At 33.7% G+C, this 22,708-nt stretch overlaps 1 protein-coding gene across 3 annotated transcripts in view; it reads left to right on the top strand.

Annotated features, from left to right (window-relative positions):
- Positions 1–22,708, top strand: part of NIPBL (NIPBL cohesin loading factor) — a 187,341-nt gene that overhangs the window by 121,792 nt on the left and 42,841 nt on the right. For 2 of the 3 annotated variants that reach the window (XM_003806649.5, XM_008956019.4), the window contains exons 12-29: positions 2,588–2,785; positions 3,032–3,103; positions 3,204–3,293; positions 4,875–4,978; positions 5,480–5,566; positions 8,572–8,803; positions 9,538–9,689; positions 10,223–10,303; positions 10,838–10,938; positions 12,305–12,443; positions 14,757–14,839; positions 16,111–16,243; positions 17,089–17,232; positions 19,380–19,469; positions 20,523–20,737; positions 20,839–20,941; positions 22,111–22,209; positions 22,304–22,450. In XM_003806649.5, coding sequence (XP_003806697.1) covers positions 2,588–2,785; positions 3,032–3,103; positions 3,204–3,293; positions 4,875–4,978; positions 5,480–5,566; positions 8,572–8,803; positions 9,538–9,689; positions 10,223–10,303; positions 10,838–10,938; positions 12,305–12,443; positions 14,757–14,839; positions 16,111–16,243; positions 17,089–17,232; positions 19,380–19,469; positions 20,523–20,737; positions 20,839–20,941; positions 22,111–22,209; positions 22,304–22,450 — 2,270 coding nt within the window. The remainder of the gene's footprint in view (positions 1–2,587; positions 2,786–3,031; positions 3,104–3,203; positions 3,294–4,874; positions 4,979–5,479; positions 5,567–8,571; positions 8,804–9,537; positions 9,690–10,222; positions 10,304–10,837; positions 10,939–12,304; positions 12,444–14,756; positions 14,840–16,110; positions 16,244–17,088; positions 17,233–19,379; positions 19,470–20,522; positions 20,738–20,838; positions 20,942–22,110; positions 22,210–22,303; positions 22,451–22,708) is intronic. The other variant, XM_063604507.1, reaches the window with a different exon arrangement.

Genomic DNA, 22,708 nt, shown 5'->3' with positions numbered 1-22,708 from the left:
CACCACAACAGAAACAGTGTATTGAAAATATAGCACAATACAAAATGTGAAACTATTATGAGAACGTTAAGTTGCAAGTATTATGCTGCTGAGAGAGAGAAAAAAAAATTTTTGAAACTTAGCAGTTTAATCAAATTGGTTTCTCAAAATCTAAAACCAAGGAAATAGTTTTGTTGAAGGTTAGGGGAAAATGTTGAAGGATAATTTTGAAAGTTGGGGTACACAGATTTGGATGGCCATAGCACAAATATAAGGTCACTGGGTGCCTGGGGAAAATGGAGAGAGGGGCGATGTAAGAAGCTCAAGAGATATATAGGTGAAATTTGGAAAGAGAAGATAGAGAACACCCAAGTCATGTTTTACATACCTCTCTTTTGAGTCCTTTCCCCTCCCCTGCTTATTCCAGGGTAATGAGAGAAATGGAGAAAGAATAAGCTAACCACAATGAGTTGGTATCCTAATAACCTCATTATAACACAATGTGTTATGGAAGTTGTTTTTTTTTTAATTTGTCACCCCATTTTTATCTAAATTGTCTAAAATTTGATGAATGTGAAATAAAGATTTACAAGATCTGTGGATAGTTACCACCAATACAGCATATTCTATGTAATTACAAACCACTATAAGATTCTTCAAGCATTTTCTACTCATAGGATTGAATGCTTGAAACAGATTTGTTATGAAATTAATTAAAATGTACAAAGACTAAAGCAGGTCATATTCGAGGTTGTAAAATACTAATTTCTGGCGCAGTAGCTCATGCCTGTAATACCAACACTTTGGGAGGCCGAGGTGGGAGGATTGTTTGAGCCCAGGAGTTTGAGACCAGCCTGAGCAACATAGCAAGACCCCTTCTCTGCCCACATAAGAAAATAGTGCTTTCTGAAGAAGTTTGCTTATTAGTTGTCATCCCTTGTAATGTAGGCATTTCAGTACTTGTGAAAAAAAATCTAAGGAATTATATATAGAAATGACCTGTTTCTCTGTCACACATACACACACCCTACTTATATTAGTGTATGAAACAAGTTGTCACTAAAGGAATGTACTAGAGCATACTGTAATCATAAAAGAGGAACAGTCCTATCACTCTTCACATACGTCATAACCAAATTCATACCTAATTATGAAGAAAATCTCAGATATTTATATCCATTTACATTTGTGCTTTACATGAACCTTTTTGCTATCCAAGCCTGTGACTGTAAAGAAGAGGAAACAAAATGACCTTTTCCTGCCATGTTGTCCATAGATTAGCTAGAAGAGTCCAGAACCAGAAACCAACCTAGATTCTTGAACAGGAGTAGTTAGGGTAGCATTTAAGAATAAGATTAGACAGAGTATAGACATTTGTTACCCACACATGAAGACACTGGCACAAGCATAGAGTGCCTGGGCCAGAGGTTGGCATCCTTACATCTAAGCCAAGTAGGGGACTTAAGCAAAACATTTGTCTTAAGTATTTGTGTATTTATCATAGTTAGGGATTCAGAAAAGAGCAGTTGCTAGTCAAATAACAGACTAGAAAGTTTATCATTGTCAGCAACAAGTGATCACAACAACCACCAGTATATGATTTCAAGGTAGGACACATCACTTCTCTGCCCTGGTTTTAACTTGGTGGTACCTACTGCATCCTAGAACAGACATGATAAATATTTGTCACTTATAGTGGCCCCCAGCTCTTACTGCAGACATTTCTAATCAGTCTTTCTTGCTGAACTATGATGCTTTCTCAGGGCTTGGGGTTATTTTCAACATAATGTTCTAGGCAGCTATTGCCAGTTGATGAGAGTTGATGTGTTAGATGAAATCTGTTTGCCAGGTCTGCCTAAAGGCTCCTGTCAGTACGGGTGATTTTAGCAGAATGCTAAAATGATGGGGAAAAGATTGAAGGTAACATACATAATCATGCTTATGAAGCGTGCATAAGCTTAGAAACTTTTCTTGGGTTTAAGCAAGACTTTTGTTGAAGAACTGAATTCATTATGTGAGTATTTACAACTGTACAGGTTTTTTCTGTCTCAGTAGGCTTGTCATGTTAGGTCACCAGGGCTTATGGAATTTATCGCTGAGTTGTGGGTTTAACTTAGCTATTAATTGATGGTGTACATGGTTACCCATATTCTGTAACACTTTCTCAAAAGTTGACTTTTCCTCCAAACCCTGCTTCCCATCAGTAATCTAAGTGCTTTAAGGTGGTTCTGTTTTTCATCTAATTCCTAAATATAGTTTGTTTTACAGCCTCAATTAATCTTGAAGTTTAGGTATAACCCTTACTGACTTACTGAATAACTGTCCTTGAAGTGAACACTGTAGTTTAATTTCAAGAACCTTCCTATCTGTATTTATTAGCAGTAAATACTGAGTTCATGTAAAGATCTTTAAATCTGGGTAGATTGTGCTAAAATTAGTGATACTTTTTCTATATCATAACTTAAACTTCTGGATAGACAAAATCACTGAATTTCCTAGACCCTATGGAATGAAGATTTTTTTTCCCCATGTGATTCATTTGTAAAGTACAAGTTTTAATCATCTTTTTAAATGAGGTAAATTATTTGTCATGGGGATTTGCTTCTAGCCTCTAGGAAACGACATAAAAAAGATGATGATAAAGCTTGGGAATATGAAGAGCGTGACAGAAGAAGCTCTGGGGATCATAGGAGAAGTGGCCACTCTCATGAAGGAAGAAGGAGTTCAGGTGGTGGTCGTTATCGAAACCGAAGTCCGTCAGATTCTGACATGGAAGATTATTCTCCTCCTCCCAGCCTTAGTGAGGGTAATTCATCAGTGTCAACGGATTTCTTACATAAACCAATTTAAATTTAGGGCTTTAACTTTGAAGAATATTTTATATCTTTTTATGAGTTAATAACTAATTTTCAATTAAGACAAAAATACTTAGTTTCTATGTGCAGTGATTATTGTTTAAGTCTTTAACGTTCAGGAAAAAAACTAGAAACAAAAATGGAATTATTTTAAGTTGTCAGTCCTACATTTCAGTACTTCTTTTTGTTCGTTTTAGTTGCTAGGAAAATGAAGAAAAAAGAAAAACAGAAGAAAAGGAAAGCATATGAACCAAAACTAACACCTGAAGGTAACACGTTAGTTTATTTAATTTGTCTTTATTCATATTCTTCAGCTTCACATGTCTACTTGTAATGTGAGAATAATGAATATATTTTTCTCTCTTGCAGAAATGATGGACTCTTCAACTTTTAAGAGATTCACAGCCTCAATAGAGAATATTTTGGATAATTTGGAAGATATGGATTTTACTGCGTTTGGTAAAATCAACTTAAAATACATTTACACATACTCTAAGTGTCTTAACTGTATCCTCTAGAGTAACTCAGTTACTCTAGTGATGTGTCCTACCTTGAAATCATATACTGGTTGTTGTTGTGATCACTTGTTGCTGACAATGATAAACTTTCTAGTCTGTTATTTGACTGGCAACTGCTCTTTTCTGAATCCCTAACTATGATAAATACACAAATACTTAAGACTTAACTCAGTTACTCCAGAGGATACAGAGGCATACTCTGTGCTATCGAGAAACTTGAAATCTAGTTGTAAAGTCAAATCTAGTCTGTTACCAAGAAATTAAAAACTTTAGTACAAAACTCAAGTATATATTAATCAAGTCTGGATAGTATCTAAAGAATCATGAGTAAGTGAGAGTAATTTAAAAAGTCTTTATGCAGGTGAGGAGGCTTGAAAAGGCCCTGTATAATGAAGGTACTGATAGGAGCATATATGCAGAAATAAGCATCTATTCTTCTGTTCATTTATTCTAATGACCAATATTTATTGAATACTTACTGTATGCCAGTAGTATGTTAAGTGCTGGAGATGTAAAAATAACTAAAACCCAAACACCTGGCTTTAGGGAATACAGATTCTAATATGGAAAACAAAATAGTAAACCAGTTAGAATACAGTAGGATTAATGTTATATTCATGTATTACTTTTACAATGACATAAAGATTACATTTATAAATATTAAAATATGTTTATAAAAACACTGCTTGCAATGTATAGAGCTATTCTTAACAATCTTATGCCACCTTCAGCTGGTAAAGTAAGTATTTGTTTTGTGAGAATTACTTGCCTGAGTATCATTGTGTTTGCTGATTATTTAGAATGTCAGTTTCATCTTTTTTAAAACTTTACAATTCTGTGCTGAGAAATTGTCTTCTGTATCATTTAGGGTCCAAAAGTACAAAGGGCACTCTCAAATTAGGATAATATGAGGAGGAGTTATTTACAAAGAGACCAGTTAAAAAATGGAGGCAAAATAGTACCAGAACCCAGGGTTAACAGCCTTAAACCAAAAGAGTGAGGATACCGAAAAGTCACCAGAACTCATTCTGCAGGAAAAAAAGTAGAGTAGGCTGCCTTGAAAGAAGCAATACCTTTTGGTCAGGGGACTGAGCCAGCCTGAGGAGACCTTGTAAGCAAAGAGTAAGAGATATAAATACTTTGACCTTACACTCCTCTTTGATCTTCTAACGGGGCACCCTACTGGCCAAACCCAAACAAAAGCCAGAGGGCATGGGAGACTCTTGATGTAGTCCATTCAGGTCAGCCTCCTGAGGCAGAGAATGTGGTTGAGAAAGAGTCAAGAGTATATCTAAAGTAGTAAAGATAAGATATCTATCTCATCTTCCCATTTCAGTCATAAATCTGACTTCAATTTCTGTCCTTTTTCATTCAGGGTTTACTTGAGGTTTATATATAGAGGCGTCTTAGGTTATTTGTTTAGTTTGCATGTCTAAAAATTTTATTAGAAAGTTAAGCTTGACATTTTGAACTATTTTATTTACCTAAACTTTGTTTGTGTTTGTTTGGCTTGATTTTGCAGGTGATGATGATGAAATTCCTCAGGAACTGCTCTTAGGAAAACATCAGCTTAATGAACTTGGCAGTGAATCTGCTAAAATAAAAGCAATGGGTATAATGGATAAGGTATCTCACCAAAGTAAAATTTATAAATTTACTTCATAGAAACATTTGAAATTAATTTAAGGTTTTCAGGGTCAATTATAAAATTTATGTAAAGTAAATAGTAAAAAGAAAACTCATTGTTGACTTCTGAGAGTCTAAATGAGTTTTTTTGTTTTTTTACAAAAGAAAAAAACAAGTATTCTGCAGATTATTCTAAAGAGAATCATATTACTGCATTGAAAGAGGCATGGACTTTAATTTTTTCCAGAGTTTTTTTTTTTTTCATTTTCTCAAATATTTAGATTATTTAAATGCAGAAATATATTAAAGTTTTCTTTGACATTTACTTTAGTCATTTAGGGTCGTTGAGTAGAAGTTCTAAGTGGGGAAGTTTTCTTACTCTTTAAGAGGGTGACAATGCTATTTCCTCCATAGCTCAAAGGGAATAATTGTACAGATTGTTTCTTGAATAATATATAACTTTTACCAACGATTGATAAAGAATTTATATTGCTATTTTAGCTTTCAACTGACAAAACTGTGAAAGTCTTAAATATCTTGGAGAAGAATATTCAGGATGGGTCAAAGCTTTCCACTTTGTTAAATCATGTAAGTTTAAGATCCATACTGTTAATTTTACCCTTAATGTTATTAAGATCTATAGTAGTCCCCCACTTCTCTATTGTTTCATTTTCCATTTTCTCAGTTACCTACAGTCAACTGTGATCTGAAAGTAGGTGAATAATTTTTATTACAGTCTATTGTTCTGTTTTTTATTGTCATTAATCTCTTCCCATGCCTAATTTATAAATTAAGTTTTAGGTATGTACGTATAGGAAAAAACATAGTGTATATCGGGTTTGATAGTATCCGTGGCATGCACTCGAGGTCTTGGAATCTATCATCTGTGCATTAGGGAGGGACTAATGTGAATTTTTTCACAAATGACTCTCATGTGGGGGAAATTTCACATTTCGTTAATTCGAGCATGTTACCATGAATTACTAGTTACATTCATTAGCATTGCTAATAGAACTTCACTTTTAGTAATTCAGAATTAATGTTACACGTTGTCAATTCACAGCTTTGCCATAAAGTAAGAATAATAAAGACATGAAAATGTTTGTCAATTTAAGGGGCAGTTCTTTAGTTTATGCTCTTCCTTATGTAAGTGTATGAATGTTTAAATTTTGTTGTGAGTTATGAGATGATAGTAGGTAGTAATTCTTTTTGTTGAGCTTCCCTGAAGAAATAACATAGTTAGAAACCTTATGATTTCCTAATATATACTAATTAATATACATTACTCCTTATATACCGTTTTTATACCTACCTCAAAGGGTTGTTCAAAGGATTAAAGAATTAATTCATGTAAAGCACTTATAACAGTGTCTGGCACACTTTAACTTCTCAGTAAATGTTAACTCCAGCTGTTACTATATTTTAATATGCTTATATCAAAAGCAGTAGCAACATGGTTGCAATGGTTTATTAATTGAGTGAAGCAAATTTCCTGGGATTTGCCTTCCTAGCATTGTAGTAGACTATAAATTATATGTGCATTCAAATTGATCTTGATATCTCTGACATTAATGAATGCAAACACTAATGCTTATAGGCATTTAGTAAGTTCTGAGTTGATAAATTTTCTTTCTCTCCTTTTTTTTTTTTCTCCCCTGATAGAGCCAGGGTCTTGCTCTGTCCCCTGGGCTGGAGTGCAGTGCTACAGTCATAGCTCATTGTAGTCTGGAACTACTGGGCTCAGGTGATCCTCCCACCTCAGCCTCCCAAGCTGCCGGAACTACAGGCATGCACCACAATGCCTGGCCAATTATTTAAAATGTTTTGTAGAGCCAAGCGCTCACTCTGTTCCTCAGACTGATCTCAAACTGCTGGCAACAAACAATCCTCCTGCCTTGTCCTCCCAAAGCTCTGGGACCACAGATGTGAGGCACTACACCTGGCCAAATTTTCTTTATTTTTAAAAGCCTGATTATAAAAGTAACATATTTATTGTAGAAAATTTCCAAAACACAGAAAGCACCAAAAAAGCTATATTCTAATCCAGCAATAACCATTTTGAACACTTTTGATATATATACTTCTCATGTATACATATGTAGTATATATATTTAATATACAAGCACTAGATTTTATTTTATCTTATGAGGGAAATGCTCTTGGTGTTTACAAAAGCCACAGGATTGCTAGGGGATCTACATGGAATAAAACAAGCTTGTCCAACCTGTGGCCCACTGGCCCATGTGGCCCAGGACAGATTTGAATGCAGCCCAACACAAATTCGTAAACTTTCTTGAAACATGAGGATTTTTTGCAATTTCTTTTTACGCTCATCAGCTATCGTAATTGTTAGTGTATTTTATATGTAGTCCCAGACAATTCTTCTTCCACTGTGGCCCAGGGAAGCCAAAAGATTGGACACTTCTGGAATAAAATATGTAGAAAAATAATCTCAGGTGGTTGTTTTCTGGATTATTAAATATATTTGTATTTTTAAGTGCCCTTTCTTTACTTTTTGCATCACAGAAACAAAGGCTTAGAGAAACCTAAAGTAACAATCTACTCCATTGTTAGTCTACAAGTTACTTAAATACTTCACCAAGAAATTGTGATAATCATCATCAGAAATCTAGAGTTCTGGAGAGCTGGCTGACTCAGTCTTAAGGAAATTACTTTCATCCCTAAAAACCGTAACAGTATTTAATATGTTGTGGATAGCCTTAACGTTTGGCATGAATCATGAGCCTCGTTAACTGACTCTTCCAAACAAACAGCAATGTTCGCATCAAAGACAAGCTACTTTGTCTTTCCTTTGTGAGGTTTTAGGCATTACTGAACAGAAAGCCCTGTCTGCTTTACATATTATATATCGTGTTTTTGTTCGTTTTCCTAGGGTATAAGCTTTGAATTGGAAGTAGTCCTGTAATATAGTTTATATTTCATAACTAAAGATGTGATAGAAGGATTTTTACTTTAACAGTGAGATTACTCCTAATTTGCAATGTCAAGTTGCTGATGTGTAAATTAAAATAAAGTCTTCTGTCAGTTCTTAAATTATCCGTTTAAAAAAAGTCTTCATTAGTCTGCATATTACTACTTTTTAATCTCAGTTTCAGAAACTGTGTTGTCGAAAAACAGGTGTTAGGAATGATTGTCAATTTTAGTACTAAGTAAGATTTTACCCTTGGTCATTAATTTTTGCTTTGTTATCACAGCAGCAAGCACAATTTATAAAGTCTTTAAACTATCATAATGTTTATACCCAAAACACAAAATTAATTTATATACAGTTAAAGTCATAAGCTAAATCTTAGATTCGGATAAAGCACACAAAGGATAAAGATAATTATAACTTTGTCAGTAGGGTGTCATCTAGTGGTGAAATGAGGTAGAGTATATCACATTTGAAAACATTGAAACACAAATCGTGCTCAAAGTAGTATCAGTATTTGTACCTCATTCTGGATATTCTTAAAAGAATTAACACACATCATAACACTTTTCCACCAGTGAAAATCAAATCATAATTTTAATGTATATTTTAAACCTATAAATGTGTTTATTTCCATTTCATTAACAATACTGTTTTACAGAATAACGATACTGAAGAAGAAGAAAGGTTATGGAGAGACCTTATTATGGAGAGAGTTACAAAATCAGCGGATGCTTGTCTTACAACTATCAACATTATGACATCCCCTAACATGCCAAAAGCTGTGTACATTGAGGATGTAATTGAAAGAGTTATACAGTACACTAAATTTCATTTGCAGAATACACTTTATCCTCAGTATGATCCTGTTTACAGATTAGATCCTCATGGAGGTTAGTTCGTATAATATCAAAATTATTGTAAATTTTTGCCATGTTAGATGAGTCAAAATAGGACTTAAAATGGCACCAAAATTTTTGAATCATATAACTTGTAATAAACACTGATTTTGATTATGGATTTGACTAGAATATAGTACTTGTTCAATTATAATTTCTTTAGGAACATTTATATATAATAGAAGTTATTTCTACTTGTCAGGGAAAATCTCAGAAAATACTACCTTCTGGTTGCATTTATCACTTTGCCCTAATTTTACCCAAAATAGCAGTTGTCTACAAAATGGATTGATTCAAGATAAATACACCTTCTCTTGTTCTTAACCTTTATAAATGAGCAATGAAATGTATACATTTGAAGGGAGTAAGGTCATACCTAAGTATAGTTCCTGAATAATGAACTTGACGATCTATTGTATAACTGCAAATTAATTTAAAGGGAAATATAATCTTACTATCCTGCTCCAATGGAGAAAAGTAGAAATCAAGATAAAATAATATTTTAGATACAGGGATTTAATAGCTGCTGAAGATTATCTGATGCAAGAATGTTTCTAATAGAATATCTCTAGAGAGTAATTTTCTATTTTAATAAATAAAAAGCTTTATCTTCCAGGTTCTGTAGCTAGAAAATTGTGTTCTCTTAATTCAAAAAACAGTTTGAGTACTGTTTATTAAAAATTATTAAAAGTTGATGTTTTCCTTATCTTGAATTTGTTTCATTTTAGGAGGCTTGTTAAGTTCAAAAGCAAAACGGGCTAAATGTTCTACCCATAAGCAGAGAGTAATAGTAATGCTTTATAACAAAGTTTGTGACATTGTTAGCAGCTTATCAGAATTGCTAGAGATACAACTTCTTACAGACACAACAATTCTTCAGGTAAGTTTTTTTGGTAAGCATTTTGTATATTTCTAAACTAAATGATTAAGTCCAGTATAACCTAGCTCACTCAGTAATAAGACCAGCACTATATTATCAAGAATTTTTCCTGTTAAGAGTATGTTATATCTAAATCGAAGAAATAAAACTTCAGGAGTTTTAAAAAGACATTTTATCAGGAGACAGACAAATGTAGTGTAAATTCCAAACTCTAAATTCTTTGAAAGATGGGTTATATTTTCATGCAGATATTAAATGTTTGTTATTTCTTTATATTCCTGTGACATTTGTAAACTCAAAAAGTAGAGATTAGAGGACTGATAGCTATAATACAATGTACCTGTTGTATATGCTAACGTGCTTTGAGGATGAAGGGAAACAGAGAAAAGAATAGATGCTGATTAGGTGGGGAAAAGAAAAAATGCTTTCTTAGTGTTTTCCAGTAAGCTTATGAATGTATTGGGATTTAGTAAGATAGAATGTTACTGAAATCAACTAAAGGTGTATACTACTTACTCTTCTTTTTTAAACAGGTTTCATCTATGGGAATAACACCATTTTTTGTGGAAAATGTCAGTGAACTACAGTTGTGTGCCATCAAGTTAGTCACTGCAGTAAGTATAATCAATTTGTATTTTTAGTTACCCCACAAATAAAACAATATTGATGTCATTTAATCCAAATTTCCAAAAAATAATGAAGATACCTGGTTTTCAGTACATTCATTTCAATCTAAGGACTATTTTACTAAGTCTTATTAGACTTTATTAATTGAGGATTTATTTTTCTGTTTGGTTAATTTGTTGGGTTATTCTGTTTTTGTCACATTTAAAACACTTCCAAATATTTGCAAATATTTCAGCTAATAATTCCTTGATATTTATAATAAAGTTAGAATGGTTTAAAATCATTTAAATTCTTGTCTGACTGCCTATAGCCAAGATTTCATAGTCCTTTAAATGAAACTAGTGTACTCTTTGACTTCTATAAGAATGTTATAATTAATGATAGGAAAATAGAGCAGCTTACCTTAGATACTGAAAACATTTTCATTCTAAATGGCAGGTAATTTTTTTAATCACATGATATTATTTTTTGGTTTGTTTTCTATTATAAGTTTAACTTGGAATCTTATAATTACTAAACAGGTATTCTCAAGATATGAAAAACATAGGCAGTTAATTTTGGAAGAAATTTTTACTTCACTTGCAAGATTACCAACCAGCAAGAGGAGTTTAAGGAACTTCAGGTAATTAATTATAACAGAGGTCAAGTTTAATGAAGAACCACCATTATATTGAACCGTCATACATTTATTCTTCATTTCTGTCTGATTTATATTTTAATAATTAAAAACTAGGCAGTTACATCAGAACAGCATGAAAAATAGATGTGTGAAATAACATGGCATATTTAGGGGGCTTAGAAAACTTCACTGATTCTCAAAGGTAAAGATCTGTGGCAGGGTTTTTCAGTCTTGGCACTGTTGACATTTTAGGCCATATAACACTTTGTTATGCATAGCTGTCTAGTGCAATATAGCATGCTCAGCGGCATCCCTGACCTCTACCCATTAGATACCAATAGACACCCTTCCTCCTTCCAGTTGTGACAACCAAAATTATTTCCAGGCACTGGAGAGCAAAATCATTCCTTAATACGAACCACTAGTCAGTGAGAAGATCTTGTTGATCCTGTTGGAAATATGGCTCAAAATAATCAGATCAGTTCAAAGAGGATTTTATAAGATTTTTGTGTCTCAAAAAAAAATAAAAAACAGAAAGATTACTCTAATGGCAGTATGGAGAATAAACATGGGGATTAAATGCTCTTTAATCACTAAGCACACTGTTAATAAGGAATGTTACCCACTGCTATGGTCAGCATTATTGTCTTTGCCATCATAGATAATCACCGGAATTATCTTAATATTCCTGAGTGATTAAAAGTGTTGACGTGGCATATAGGATTGTTTTTAAGATTGCTTTGAAGGCTTCTTTCTTCTCTAAAATAATTATTTTATCTTAATCATTTTTTGGACTAATTGTATACTGATAAACATTTATTGTCTGTTAAACCTGAAGAAAAACTATGAAGAAAAACTATCAACACATAAAAGAATCCTTAGATTTTTTACAATATCTATAGAACAAAAGATGTGGAAATTGATTTTTTATAATCTGTGCTACCAACACTAGCACAGATGATCAAGAGCTGTGTAGCAGATTTTAATACCAAATGAATAACAGATTCAGCAGATGAATAGCAAAATATATGGGCATTTGGAAACTTTGAAGACTTTTATCATTTTCAAAATCATTTTGAGAAATGTTTAGTAGTAGTATGAATTTTTATCTGCAATGTATGTAAAGCATACAAATTTGTATTAAATACTGTATTTTTCCTTTGACTATTTTAATTATCTCAGCATGCATAGGCATTTACTTGATGTTTTTGCTAACTTACAACAAATAATTACACATAAGAACACTATAAGCACTAAGATCATGCCTAGAAATATTGGCAAACACAGTATCGTGAAACTTTCAGACAATAGACGACATTTAAATGAGATTATCTTGATACTCCATACAAATTTTTTTTCTTCATTAAAGGTTAAACAGTAGTGATATGGATGGAGAACCTATGTATATTCAGATGGTTACAGCACTGGTTTTACAACTTATTCAGTGTGTGGTACACTTACCATCATCAGAGAAGGACTCTAATGCAGAAGAAGATTCAAATAAAAAAGTAAGGAATCTATTAAAGGTTTTACAACTGTACTTTTATTGAAGGAAATACCTATATTCTCTGTCATTCTTATAAAACTGAAGTTCTTTTTTTTTTTTTTCTTTTTTTTGAGACGGAGTCTCGCTCTGTCACCCAGGCTGGAGTGCAGTGGCGCGATCTCGGCTCACTGCAACCTCCACCTCCCGGGTTCAAGTGATTCTCCTGCCTCAGCCTGCTGAGTAGCTGGGATTACAGGCACGCACCACCACGCCCGGCTAATTTATGTATTTTTAGTAGAGATGGGGTTTCGCCATGTTGGTCAGGCTGGTCTCGAATTCATGATCCACCCTCCTCAGCCTCCCAAAGTGCTGGGGTTTCAGGTGGGAGCCACTGCGCCTGGCCAAAGCTGATGTTCTTAATTAGAGGTTCATGGCTGGGCTTTAAGGTCCTTTTAGAGCACTAGACATGGTGTTGGAAGAGTTGAGTTCTGATTCTGTTGTATCTATCAGTCATAAAACATATAAATCATTTTAATCTTTCTGAGTTTATTCTTCAGCTGTAAAATGGAGGTGATAATACTTATCAAAACTGCTATACCAGGTTGTAAGGGTCAGTGAGATATTAAATGTGAAAGTGAATAATACAATATGTAATATATATGCATGTTGAGTATCCCTGATCCAAAAATCTAAAATCGGAAATGCTCTAAAATCTGAAACTTTTTGAGTACCAAAATGATATTCAAAGGAAATATTCATTAGGGCATTTTGCATTTCATATTTTCAGATTAGGGGTACTAAACCCATATATAAATACATAACATAGGATTATAATTAACATTAAATTCATGTGGAAAATGAGTTTATTCCCTCCCTAATAGGTAGCTCATGCCGACGATTTGCGTTTGGTTTTATAGCTTTTGGAGATGTTTAGAATTTTTCCAAGTGTATACTTTTATCTCAACAAAAGTTTAAGAGAAACAAATAATTTTGTTTATCTACTGTTAGAGCCAAGCATATGTGTGTATCTTTTTGGGAATAATAATAAATATGTAATAATTATTAATAACTGGACAGGCACTTTGGCTCATGCCCATAATCCCAGCACTTTGCGAGGTCAAGGTGGGCAGATTGCTTGAGGCCAGGAGTTCAAGACCAGTTGGGCAACATGACAAAACTCTGTCTCTACAAAAAATACACAAATTAGCTGGTCATGGTGTTGTGCACCTGTCATCCCAGCTACTCAGGAGGCTGAAACAGGAGGGTCGATTGAACCTTGAGAGATCGAGACTCAGTGAGCCGAGATTGTGCCACTGCACCCTGGCCTGGATGACAGACTGAGAACCTGTCTAAAAATGAATGAATGAAAGAAAGAAAGTCAAACACTCTCTGAAAAGTTCAGATCCTCTTTATTTCTCCCATCCCAATCCCATTGTTTGTCTCTAGTCTTCCTTTCCTAACCATTGGTGACAAGTATCATGAATATGTTTATTTCTTTCTTTTAATTATTTTTATGTAAATTTGATATACAGTTATTTCATTTTTACGTAAAGGACAGTGACATATTTACAGCTAATTTTTTCACTCAACATCGCTTTTAATACATACAACTCATACTAGATTGTTTTTTACTTGAGTTAAAAACACCATATCATAGAATCACAACTTAAAGCAAAAGTTTCTCTAGATACACTTAGAAGTAAAATTAAGATAGTATACATGCATTAAATTTACTGGAAGTTGTCAATTTGCTTACTAAAGTGGTGTTTCAGTTTATAGCCCTACTTCTTACTTAAAATTATGGTCATTGAGAAATACCCATCTTATTTTGCATTTTCCTGGTTATTAGTGAGCTTGAGCCCCTTTTCCTATAGTTATTTGTCTGTTGTATTTTTATAACTGTGAATTGACTGTTTATATCTTAATCTTTAAATTTCTGATGAAGGCTTTGAATTTTTTTTTTTGATTGTATAGATTATATGTTTCTTAAACTTTGAGGTTGACATATTTTTTCTAAATTCTTTTTTTATTTTCAATCCATTTCTTTCTGTTCTGACCAGGATTATGATAAACAACTATTGATATTAAATTTGTTAACCACATATGTTACTCTTACATTATTTTAATAACACTCTATCTGTATTTTTATTTGTTTCTATAAAGTTTTAAAATATGCTTAGTGTGCTAATTTTGGCTTCTCTTATTATATATAATGTAATAGTTTAAGCATTTTAGTATTTAAATATATTACCCCTCTTCAGTAATAACATGACAATAGCAACAGGGCTAACTTATTATTTCTTGTATCTTTATAAACTCATTTTTTTCATTCTAGATTGACCAGGATGTTGTCATTACTAACTCTTATGAAACAGCTATGCGAACAGCCCAAAACTTCCTCTCCATCTTCCTTAAAAAGTGAGTAAAATTAATATAAATCTGGTTTTTCTTTTCCACAGTATAGAGAATAGTTCATTTTTTTAAAAAGATGAATCCAATTTCCTGCCATAATCTGAACCTTGAATACATCTTCCTGACACTTGGTTTCTTGATCTTTAAAATGAGGCAATTGGAGTATTAAAAATCTAAAATTGGGATGGGACTACACGGGGGAAAAAAATCTAAAATTTTGTGAATTTGCTTATATGTTAGACTCCAGAAATTAAAGTACCAGATTGAAATTCTGTAATTTGTCTTCAGTAAATTTTGGAGAATTATCCTATTGTACCTGAATAGGAAAGTTTGTGAAGAGATGTTATTTAGCCTCCATACGAATTTTTTTTTTTTTTAATGAGACAGAGTTTCGCTCTTGTTGCCCAGGCTGGAGTGCAATGGCGCGATCTCAGCTAACTGCAACCTCCGCCTCCCAGCTTCAAGCGATTCTCCTGCCTCAGCCTCCCAAGTAGCCGGGATTACAGGCATGCACCACCATGGCCAGCTAATTTTTGTATTTTCAGTAGAGACGGGGTTTCCCCGTGTTGGTCAGGCTGGTCTCGAACTCCCAACCTCTGGTGATCTGCCTGCCCTGACCTCCCAAAGTGCTGGGATTACAGGCGTGAGCCACTGCGCCCAGCCCAGCCTCCATAAGAATTTATGATGACCTTGGCCAGGTGTGGTGGCTCACACCTGTAATCCCAGCACTTTGGAAGACCAAGGCAGGTGGATTACAAGGTCAGTTCGAGACCAGCCTGACCAGCGTGGTGAAACCCCGTCTCTACTAAAAATACAAAAATTAGCCAGGCATGGTGGTGCACGCCTGTAGTCCCAGCTACTTGAGAGGCTGAGGCAGGAGAATCGCTGGAACCCGGGAGGTGGAGGGTTGCCGTAAGCCAAGATCATGCCACTGCACTCCAGCCTGGGTGACAGGGTGAGACTCCATCTCAAAAAAATAAAGAATTTATGGTGATCTTTTAGGTAGAAAAACAGTGATCATTTTTTTAAATGTGTTTCACTTGCAAGAAAGTAGTATTAGTATTGCTTAATAAATGAATTCCCTATAATTAAGGAGAAAGTGGAGTTTGTGAAATAGACTCATTTTAAACCATATTTTATTTAATGTACATTTATATATTTTGTTACTAAACATAGAAAAAAGAAAACTTAGCTAACAATTTCAATCATGTTGGTAGACAGATGACTGACATGTGTCACCTAAATTGACATCCTTTTCATTATTTGTCTTTGAACAGATGTGGTAGTAAGCAAGGTGAAGAAGATTACAGACCACTGTTTGAAAATTTTGTTCAAGACCTTCTTTCAACAGTCAATAAGCCTGAATGGCCAGCTGCTGAACTACTCCTTAGTTTGTTAGGGAGACTGTTGGTAAGAGTATAGCATTTAAAGATTATTAGATTACTAGAAGACAACATAATGAGGATGTACTCTGATTCACAGATGATGAATTCTTTAAAAATGTGTAAGGAAATATGAACATTGCATCTCTTTTTGCATGTGCATAACTGTACACAATATTGTCAGTACCTTGTAGAAAATTTTCAAATGTTGTGAAGTTTGGTGCTTTCATTTCATTACATAAGATAACAGTGCTTTAACAATTTTTTTTTTTTTGGAAATGTTATATTGTTAAAAGCATCTCAACACTGAGTCGTAAGTTACTCATTTCAAAGCAAGAAAATGATTAATATAGACTCCTTATCATCTTTAAGAGTATTTCTACAAATGTATGGCATTTTGTAGTCGTCATGTAACGCAGTAGGTAAATGCAAAGAAATGTTGTGACTCTATTTTTAAACTACATTTGAACTTGCACAATACACATTGTTACAAAGCTTCTGGGACCTTTTTGTGAATGGGAAAATATGTTAATATTATTCGGAAACTATAATAACTTTTCATAGGCATCAGAATTCCACCCTAAGAAATTCTTACTCAGTAATACCACATTTTGTGCAAATAATACAGTTGAGCCTGCATATTTAATGAGTTGTGTTGTTCTTAAGGAAGTTTAATCTGTAATTTTTTAGTCACATGAAAATGTTCAGATTCCAGAAAATCAAAAGGCAAAAATGACTTTATGGGACAATATCACAGGAAAAAAAAAAGTTTAAATTTTAAATTATACAATTTAGATTGGGAATTTATATGATAAATTGCTATTTAAAATATATTGTTATAAATCTATTCAATCAAAAACTTTTGATATTTAGGTTCATCAGTTCAGTAACAAGTCAACAGAGATGGCTTTAAGAGTGGCGTCTCTTGATTACCTTGGAACTGTTGCTGCACGGCTAAGAAAAGATGCTGTTACGAGCAAAATGGATCAAGGATCTATAGAACGCATTTTAAAACAGGTACTAAGATAAAAGATTAAAATTATGGGAATGAATAATAGTTATTTTCTTTGCATGTCCTTACATTAGTTTTGCATTTCATTTTGTGTGGATTCAAAATAAGATTTTTACTTCTAAAAGTGGGCTTTTCAAAGCCCCAGTGAGAAATTTTAAGACCCGAGAATGAATTATTTAGTCTAACAGGGACTTCTGAATGGTTCATATAAATCATTTACTTTCTTTTTGTGAAGTACTCTTAATAATGTATAATGCTGTTTAATATTTGATTTAACATAAATTTTATTTAAGTTTTTAATTTACTGAATGGTGATTTAGCATACCCAATAAGATTGTTTTGTACTTTTGAATGTTATGTATCTTCTCATACCAAGGAGGTGTGAGGAGAGCTTTTTTATACTTTATTACATTAGAGAGTTTTCATCTTGGGGGAAAAAGTGTTTTATTGCTTTTTTTTTTTTAATGTGGATGAAGTGGTAGTAATAAAGTTACTTGAGAAAACTGGTGAAGAAATGATTTCTAATCCTACTATATACAACTTCTGTTTTCATTTTTTTCTAGTCCTTTTTTATGCTCATAATCATATCCATGTTGGTAGAAATGCCTCTAATTTTTTTTTAGCTATAGTTCGTGTTTTGAAATAATTTCAACCTTAGAGAAAAATTGTAGGAATAGTACAAAGAACTCCCATAAAAGCTTCTTGCAAATTCCTCAATTATTGACAATTTACAAAATTTCCTTTCTCATCTTTCAAAATATAGATGTATGTGTGTCTGTATATGCATTTTTTTTTAATTTTGTTTCGAACCACTTGAAGTTAAGTTGCAGACATGATTCCCTCATTACCCCTGAATTCTCTAATGCAGTGATTTTCCAAGTATGATCCCCTTGACAAGTAACACCAACATTGAAATCATCTGGGAACTAACAAGTACATTTCTAACAAAAGTACAAATTCTTAGGACCCTCCCTGGACCTACTGAATCAAAAACTCTTGGTTTAACAAGCCCTCCAGGTGATTCTAATGAATGAATGAATGCTGAAACTTGGGAGCCACTGCTTAGTGTATATTTCTGCAAACAAGAGCTCTCACTTAAATATCTATAGTACAATTATCAAAAGCAAAAAATTATCATTAATACAATATTAACATCTGATGTAATACAATACCTACTCTGGTAAATTATAATTTGTTGCCATCATTATTTTAATGCTCAAATCATCCTAGATTTGATCAATGAGAACCCTTTGAAGCTGGCTTTTATATCATTTTGATATATTCCCATCATAATTTGAGGGCTTTCTAGAACAAAAAGGTATTTCAGGCAGATCTTTTACCTTCCCTACCCCTGCCCTGGGATCAGTTGTTTCTCCTAGGAATCTTGGTTCCTTTTGTTGGTGAATTGTAATGTAGAAACCAAGATCTAGTTACTGGATGACTTTCTGTATTTCTTAAAGTGGGCCTGGAACCTCTTATTGCCATGTATGGCTATGTTGATTATACATTGTGCAGCTCAAGGGGAAGGATCATTTGTAAATTTTTATGGCTCTCAACACATATTTCCAAAAGGAAATTCTTCCTACCTCTGAAGATTTAACACATTTTTCTGATCATTTTTATGTCAACTACCTATGAGCTCTTTTTTTAAAAAATGACATATGGTTCATAAAAATAATGGCCGGGTGCAGTGGCTTACACATGTAATCTCAGAAGGGTGGATTATTTGAGGTCAGGAGTTCGAGATCAGCTTAGCCAACATGGTGAAACCCTGTCTCTACTAAAAATACAAAAATTAGCCAGGCATGGTGGACCATGCCTATAGTCCCAGCTACTAGAGAGGCTGAGGCAGGAGAATTGCTTGAACCCAGGAGGCAAAGATTGCAGTGAGCCGAGATAGTGCCACTGGACTCCAGCCTGGGCGACAGAGTGAAACTCCATCTCAAAAAAAGTAAAACAAAAAAGGCAAACTTCAGCTATCAATATATAATATTTTTCGGAAATAATATTTTTCTGTTTTTTCCTTTTAGTTACTGTGGTTGTATTTTCATTTTTAATATCAGTTTTTCTTTCAGATTTGTGTTTACAATTAGATGATTTATTAAAGCACACCAGTAATATCTTTTTTGTTCTTATTTGGTTTATTCTATAGGTTTCAGGAGGGGAAGATGAAATCCAACAATTACAAAAAGCATTGCTTGATTACTTGGATGAAAACACTGAGACTGATCCTTCCCTAGTGGTAGGATTCTTTTCCCCTGTTTTGGAGATACTACATGTTTATTTAAATTGGGTTTAAGAAAATTGGGAGGTAGCATGATGAAGAGGAAAACTTAAGTTGTTTGGAATATTGATTTTCAAAACAAAGGGATACTTGATAATCTAAACAGAAAAGAATGCTTTGGGTTGATTTGTCTTATATGGAATTCTGGTTACAGATACTGTACTGTACTAAAATTGTGTGACAAGAGAAATATTTGGAAGTCTCTCCGTAAGTGATCTTTGAGACTAGGCTAGGTCATTGGTTCTCAGAGTGAGTATGGGCCGAGTGGTACATGAGATGATCTATAAGCCTGTAAAAATAAACTATTGGATTTTTATATGTATATTTTTAAATATAATTTTACTTCTATTTCATGTATGTTACACAACGTAACCAAAATATTAGTATGAGAGGTTCATGTACAAAATTTATAAACTATTATTTGAGAACATTATACATAGAGATATTTTATTTTATTTTTTAACTGGTGGGATATGCAATTGAAAGAAATGGGATACTACTAAGCTCTTCAGCCAAATACTGTAGGTTTTCAGTTTGTATTCAAAGGAACAGATTTACAGGTGTGTCTCAGTGTTAAACTATTTCAGTGACAATTGTCTTGTGTGTTTCTTGGAGAACTAAGGCAAAATTTGAAAACAGATGAAGTCTTCTACCTTCAGCATTTTATCAATTTGTTTTAAACTTTCCTAGTTGACCCATCATCTGTTTAACTTTGTCATGATATTGTCCTTGATTAAGTAGTTGATAATAGTATTCTATATTTAATACAGTTGTGTTTATCAAATTATCTTGACTTCATTAAGTATTGGAACATAGTAAAATAATAAGTTTTCTAACATTTAGGATATTCTATATTTTCTGGCTTTCTTAAAATCTGTTTTTATCACGTGGAAGTTGTTTTAAAGTAAACTTTAATATTTGTATTCCTGTAATGTGAGCACTCTAACTTTATTAACTTGGAAATCTTGTTGCTAATTTCATCAAGCTCAAGTCTGTCTAATTTCTTTCCAGTTTTCTCGTAAATTCTATATAGCCCAGTGGTTTCGAGACACAACTCTGGAAACAGAAAAAGCAATGAAATCACAAAAAGATGAAGAATCATCTGAAGGAACACATCATGCAAAGGAAATTGAGACAACTGGCCAAATTATGCATCGAGCTGAAAACCGAAAAAAGTTTCTTAGAAGCATTATCAAAACCACACCTTCTCAGTTTAGCACATTAAAGTAAGATCCAAAGAGAAAACAGTTTACATTTATCTCCTTGATATCTATTTCCCTAAGTTACAAAAAAAGAAAAATAAATTTTTAATGACTTTTTGTTGCAGGATGAACTCTGATACTGTGGACTATGATGATGCTTGCTTGATTGTTCGATACTTGGCCTCCATGAGGCCGTTTGCCCAGAGCTTTGATATTTATTTGACACAGGTAAACTGGATAAGAATTCCTTATACAGTGATATTGATTTTTCTGATTCTGGATGCTTGTGAGCAGTATATAATATAATTCATTGTTGAGTACAGATACTTAAAAGATCATAGATGTAGTATTTGTTTTTAGGTTCTCCGGCCGGGTGTAGTGGCTCACGCCTGTAATCCCAACACTTTGGGAAGCCAAGGCAGGTGGATCACCTGAGGTCAAGAGTTCGAGACCAGCCTGACCAACATGGTGAAACCCCGTCTCTACTAAAAATACAAAAATTAGCAGGGCGTGGTGGCACACACCTGTAATCCCAGCTACTCGGGAGGCTGAGGCCGGAGAATCGCTTGAACCTGGGAGGTGGAAGTTGCAATGAGCCAAGATCGTGCCATTGCACTCCAGCCTGGGCAACAAGAGGGAAACTCCATCTCAAAAAAAAAAAGTCCTTGTTCTACATCCCTTTTACATATTCTTGTTTTACAAATATATATTTGTATGAATGCACACACATACAGTATCAGTAGAGTAAGTGACATTATAAAAACATTCAACTAAATCCCAGCACTTTGGGAAGCCAAGGCAGGCAGATTACGAGGTCAGGAGATCAAGACCATCCTGGCTAACACAGTGAAACCCCGTCTCTACTAAAAATACAAAAAATTAGCTGCCATGGTGGCATGTGCCTGTAGTCCCAGCTACTCAGGAGGCTGAGGCAGGAGAATCGCTTGAACCCGGGAGATGGAGGTTGCAGGGAGCCGAGATTGCGCCACTGCACTCCAGCCTGGGCGACAGAGCGAGACTCCATCCCAAAAAATAAAGTAATAAAATACAAAACATTCAACTACCAAATTATGATTTGAATGATACTAAATATCTTTGATTCAAGTTACACATAGCAAGGTTTTAGTGGGGCTACAGGTTCTGCAAATGAAGCATAACAATTAAAAAACAGGTTTAATTGGATAAACGAAAGGCTCCAAAGTATGGACTATACGCTTAACACCTGTACTGATCTTTAAGTTAAACTTTGAATCATTAGGAAAGATCCTTTACTCATTTATATACAGATTAAAGAGAGGTAAATAATAGATTTGTTTTCTTTTGCATGTTTTCATGCTATTTTTAATTAAATTTTATGTATTCTAAAATTTACAAAAATGTCAATGTTTGCTTGGCAGATCCTACGAGTTCTTGGTGAAAATGCAATTGCTGTTCGAACAAAAGCCATGAAGTGTTTGTCTGAGGTTGTTGCTGTAGACCCCAGTATTCTAGCAAGGGTAAAGAGCAAAAATGATTCTTTCTTTTCTACTCGAATTGGAATATTCACTCTATTTAGGTATAAATTGTTTTTTTCTCTTCATTTTTCTTTAGCTTGATATGCAACGAGGTGTTCATGGACGATTGATGGATAATTCGACTAGTGTCCGAGAAGCAGCAGTAGAATTACTAGGTCGATTTGTCCTTTGTCGACCTCAGCTTGCTGAACAGTATTATGATATGCTGATTGAAAGAATATTGGTATGTTTGTCATTTTTATAATGATTCGTGAATATAATTTTGCCTTTCAAGCATCATGTTTTGTTTTAAAGTGTTAAGTTAGAAAAATAAATGTACCAATTATATATTTATATTGTCTAATTTATGAAATATTGCCACTTTCTAAACAAGTACATATTTTCAAGAATAGCCCTTGCAATATCATAAAACAAATCATTGGTAATAATTGGATTCCTTTTTTCAGTTGCTGTTTCTTTTTAATTATACCAGTTTACAATG

The sequence above is a fragment of the Pan paniscus genome, chromosome 4 (genome assembly GCF_029289425.2).
Source record: "Pan paniscus chromosome 4, NHGRI_mPanPan1-v2.0_pri, whole genome shotgun sequence".
Taxonomy (NCBI): Eukaryota; Metazoa; Chordata; class Mammalia; order Primates; family Hominidae; genus Pan; species Pan paniscus.
Note: the sequence above shows the minus strand (reverse complement) of the source record. Positions and strands in the feature narration are given on the sequence as shown.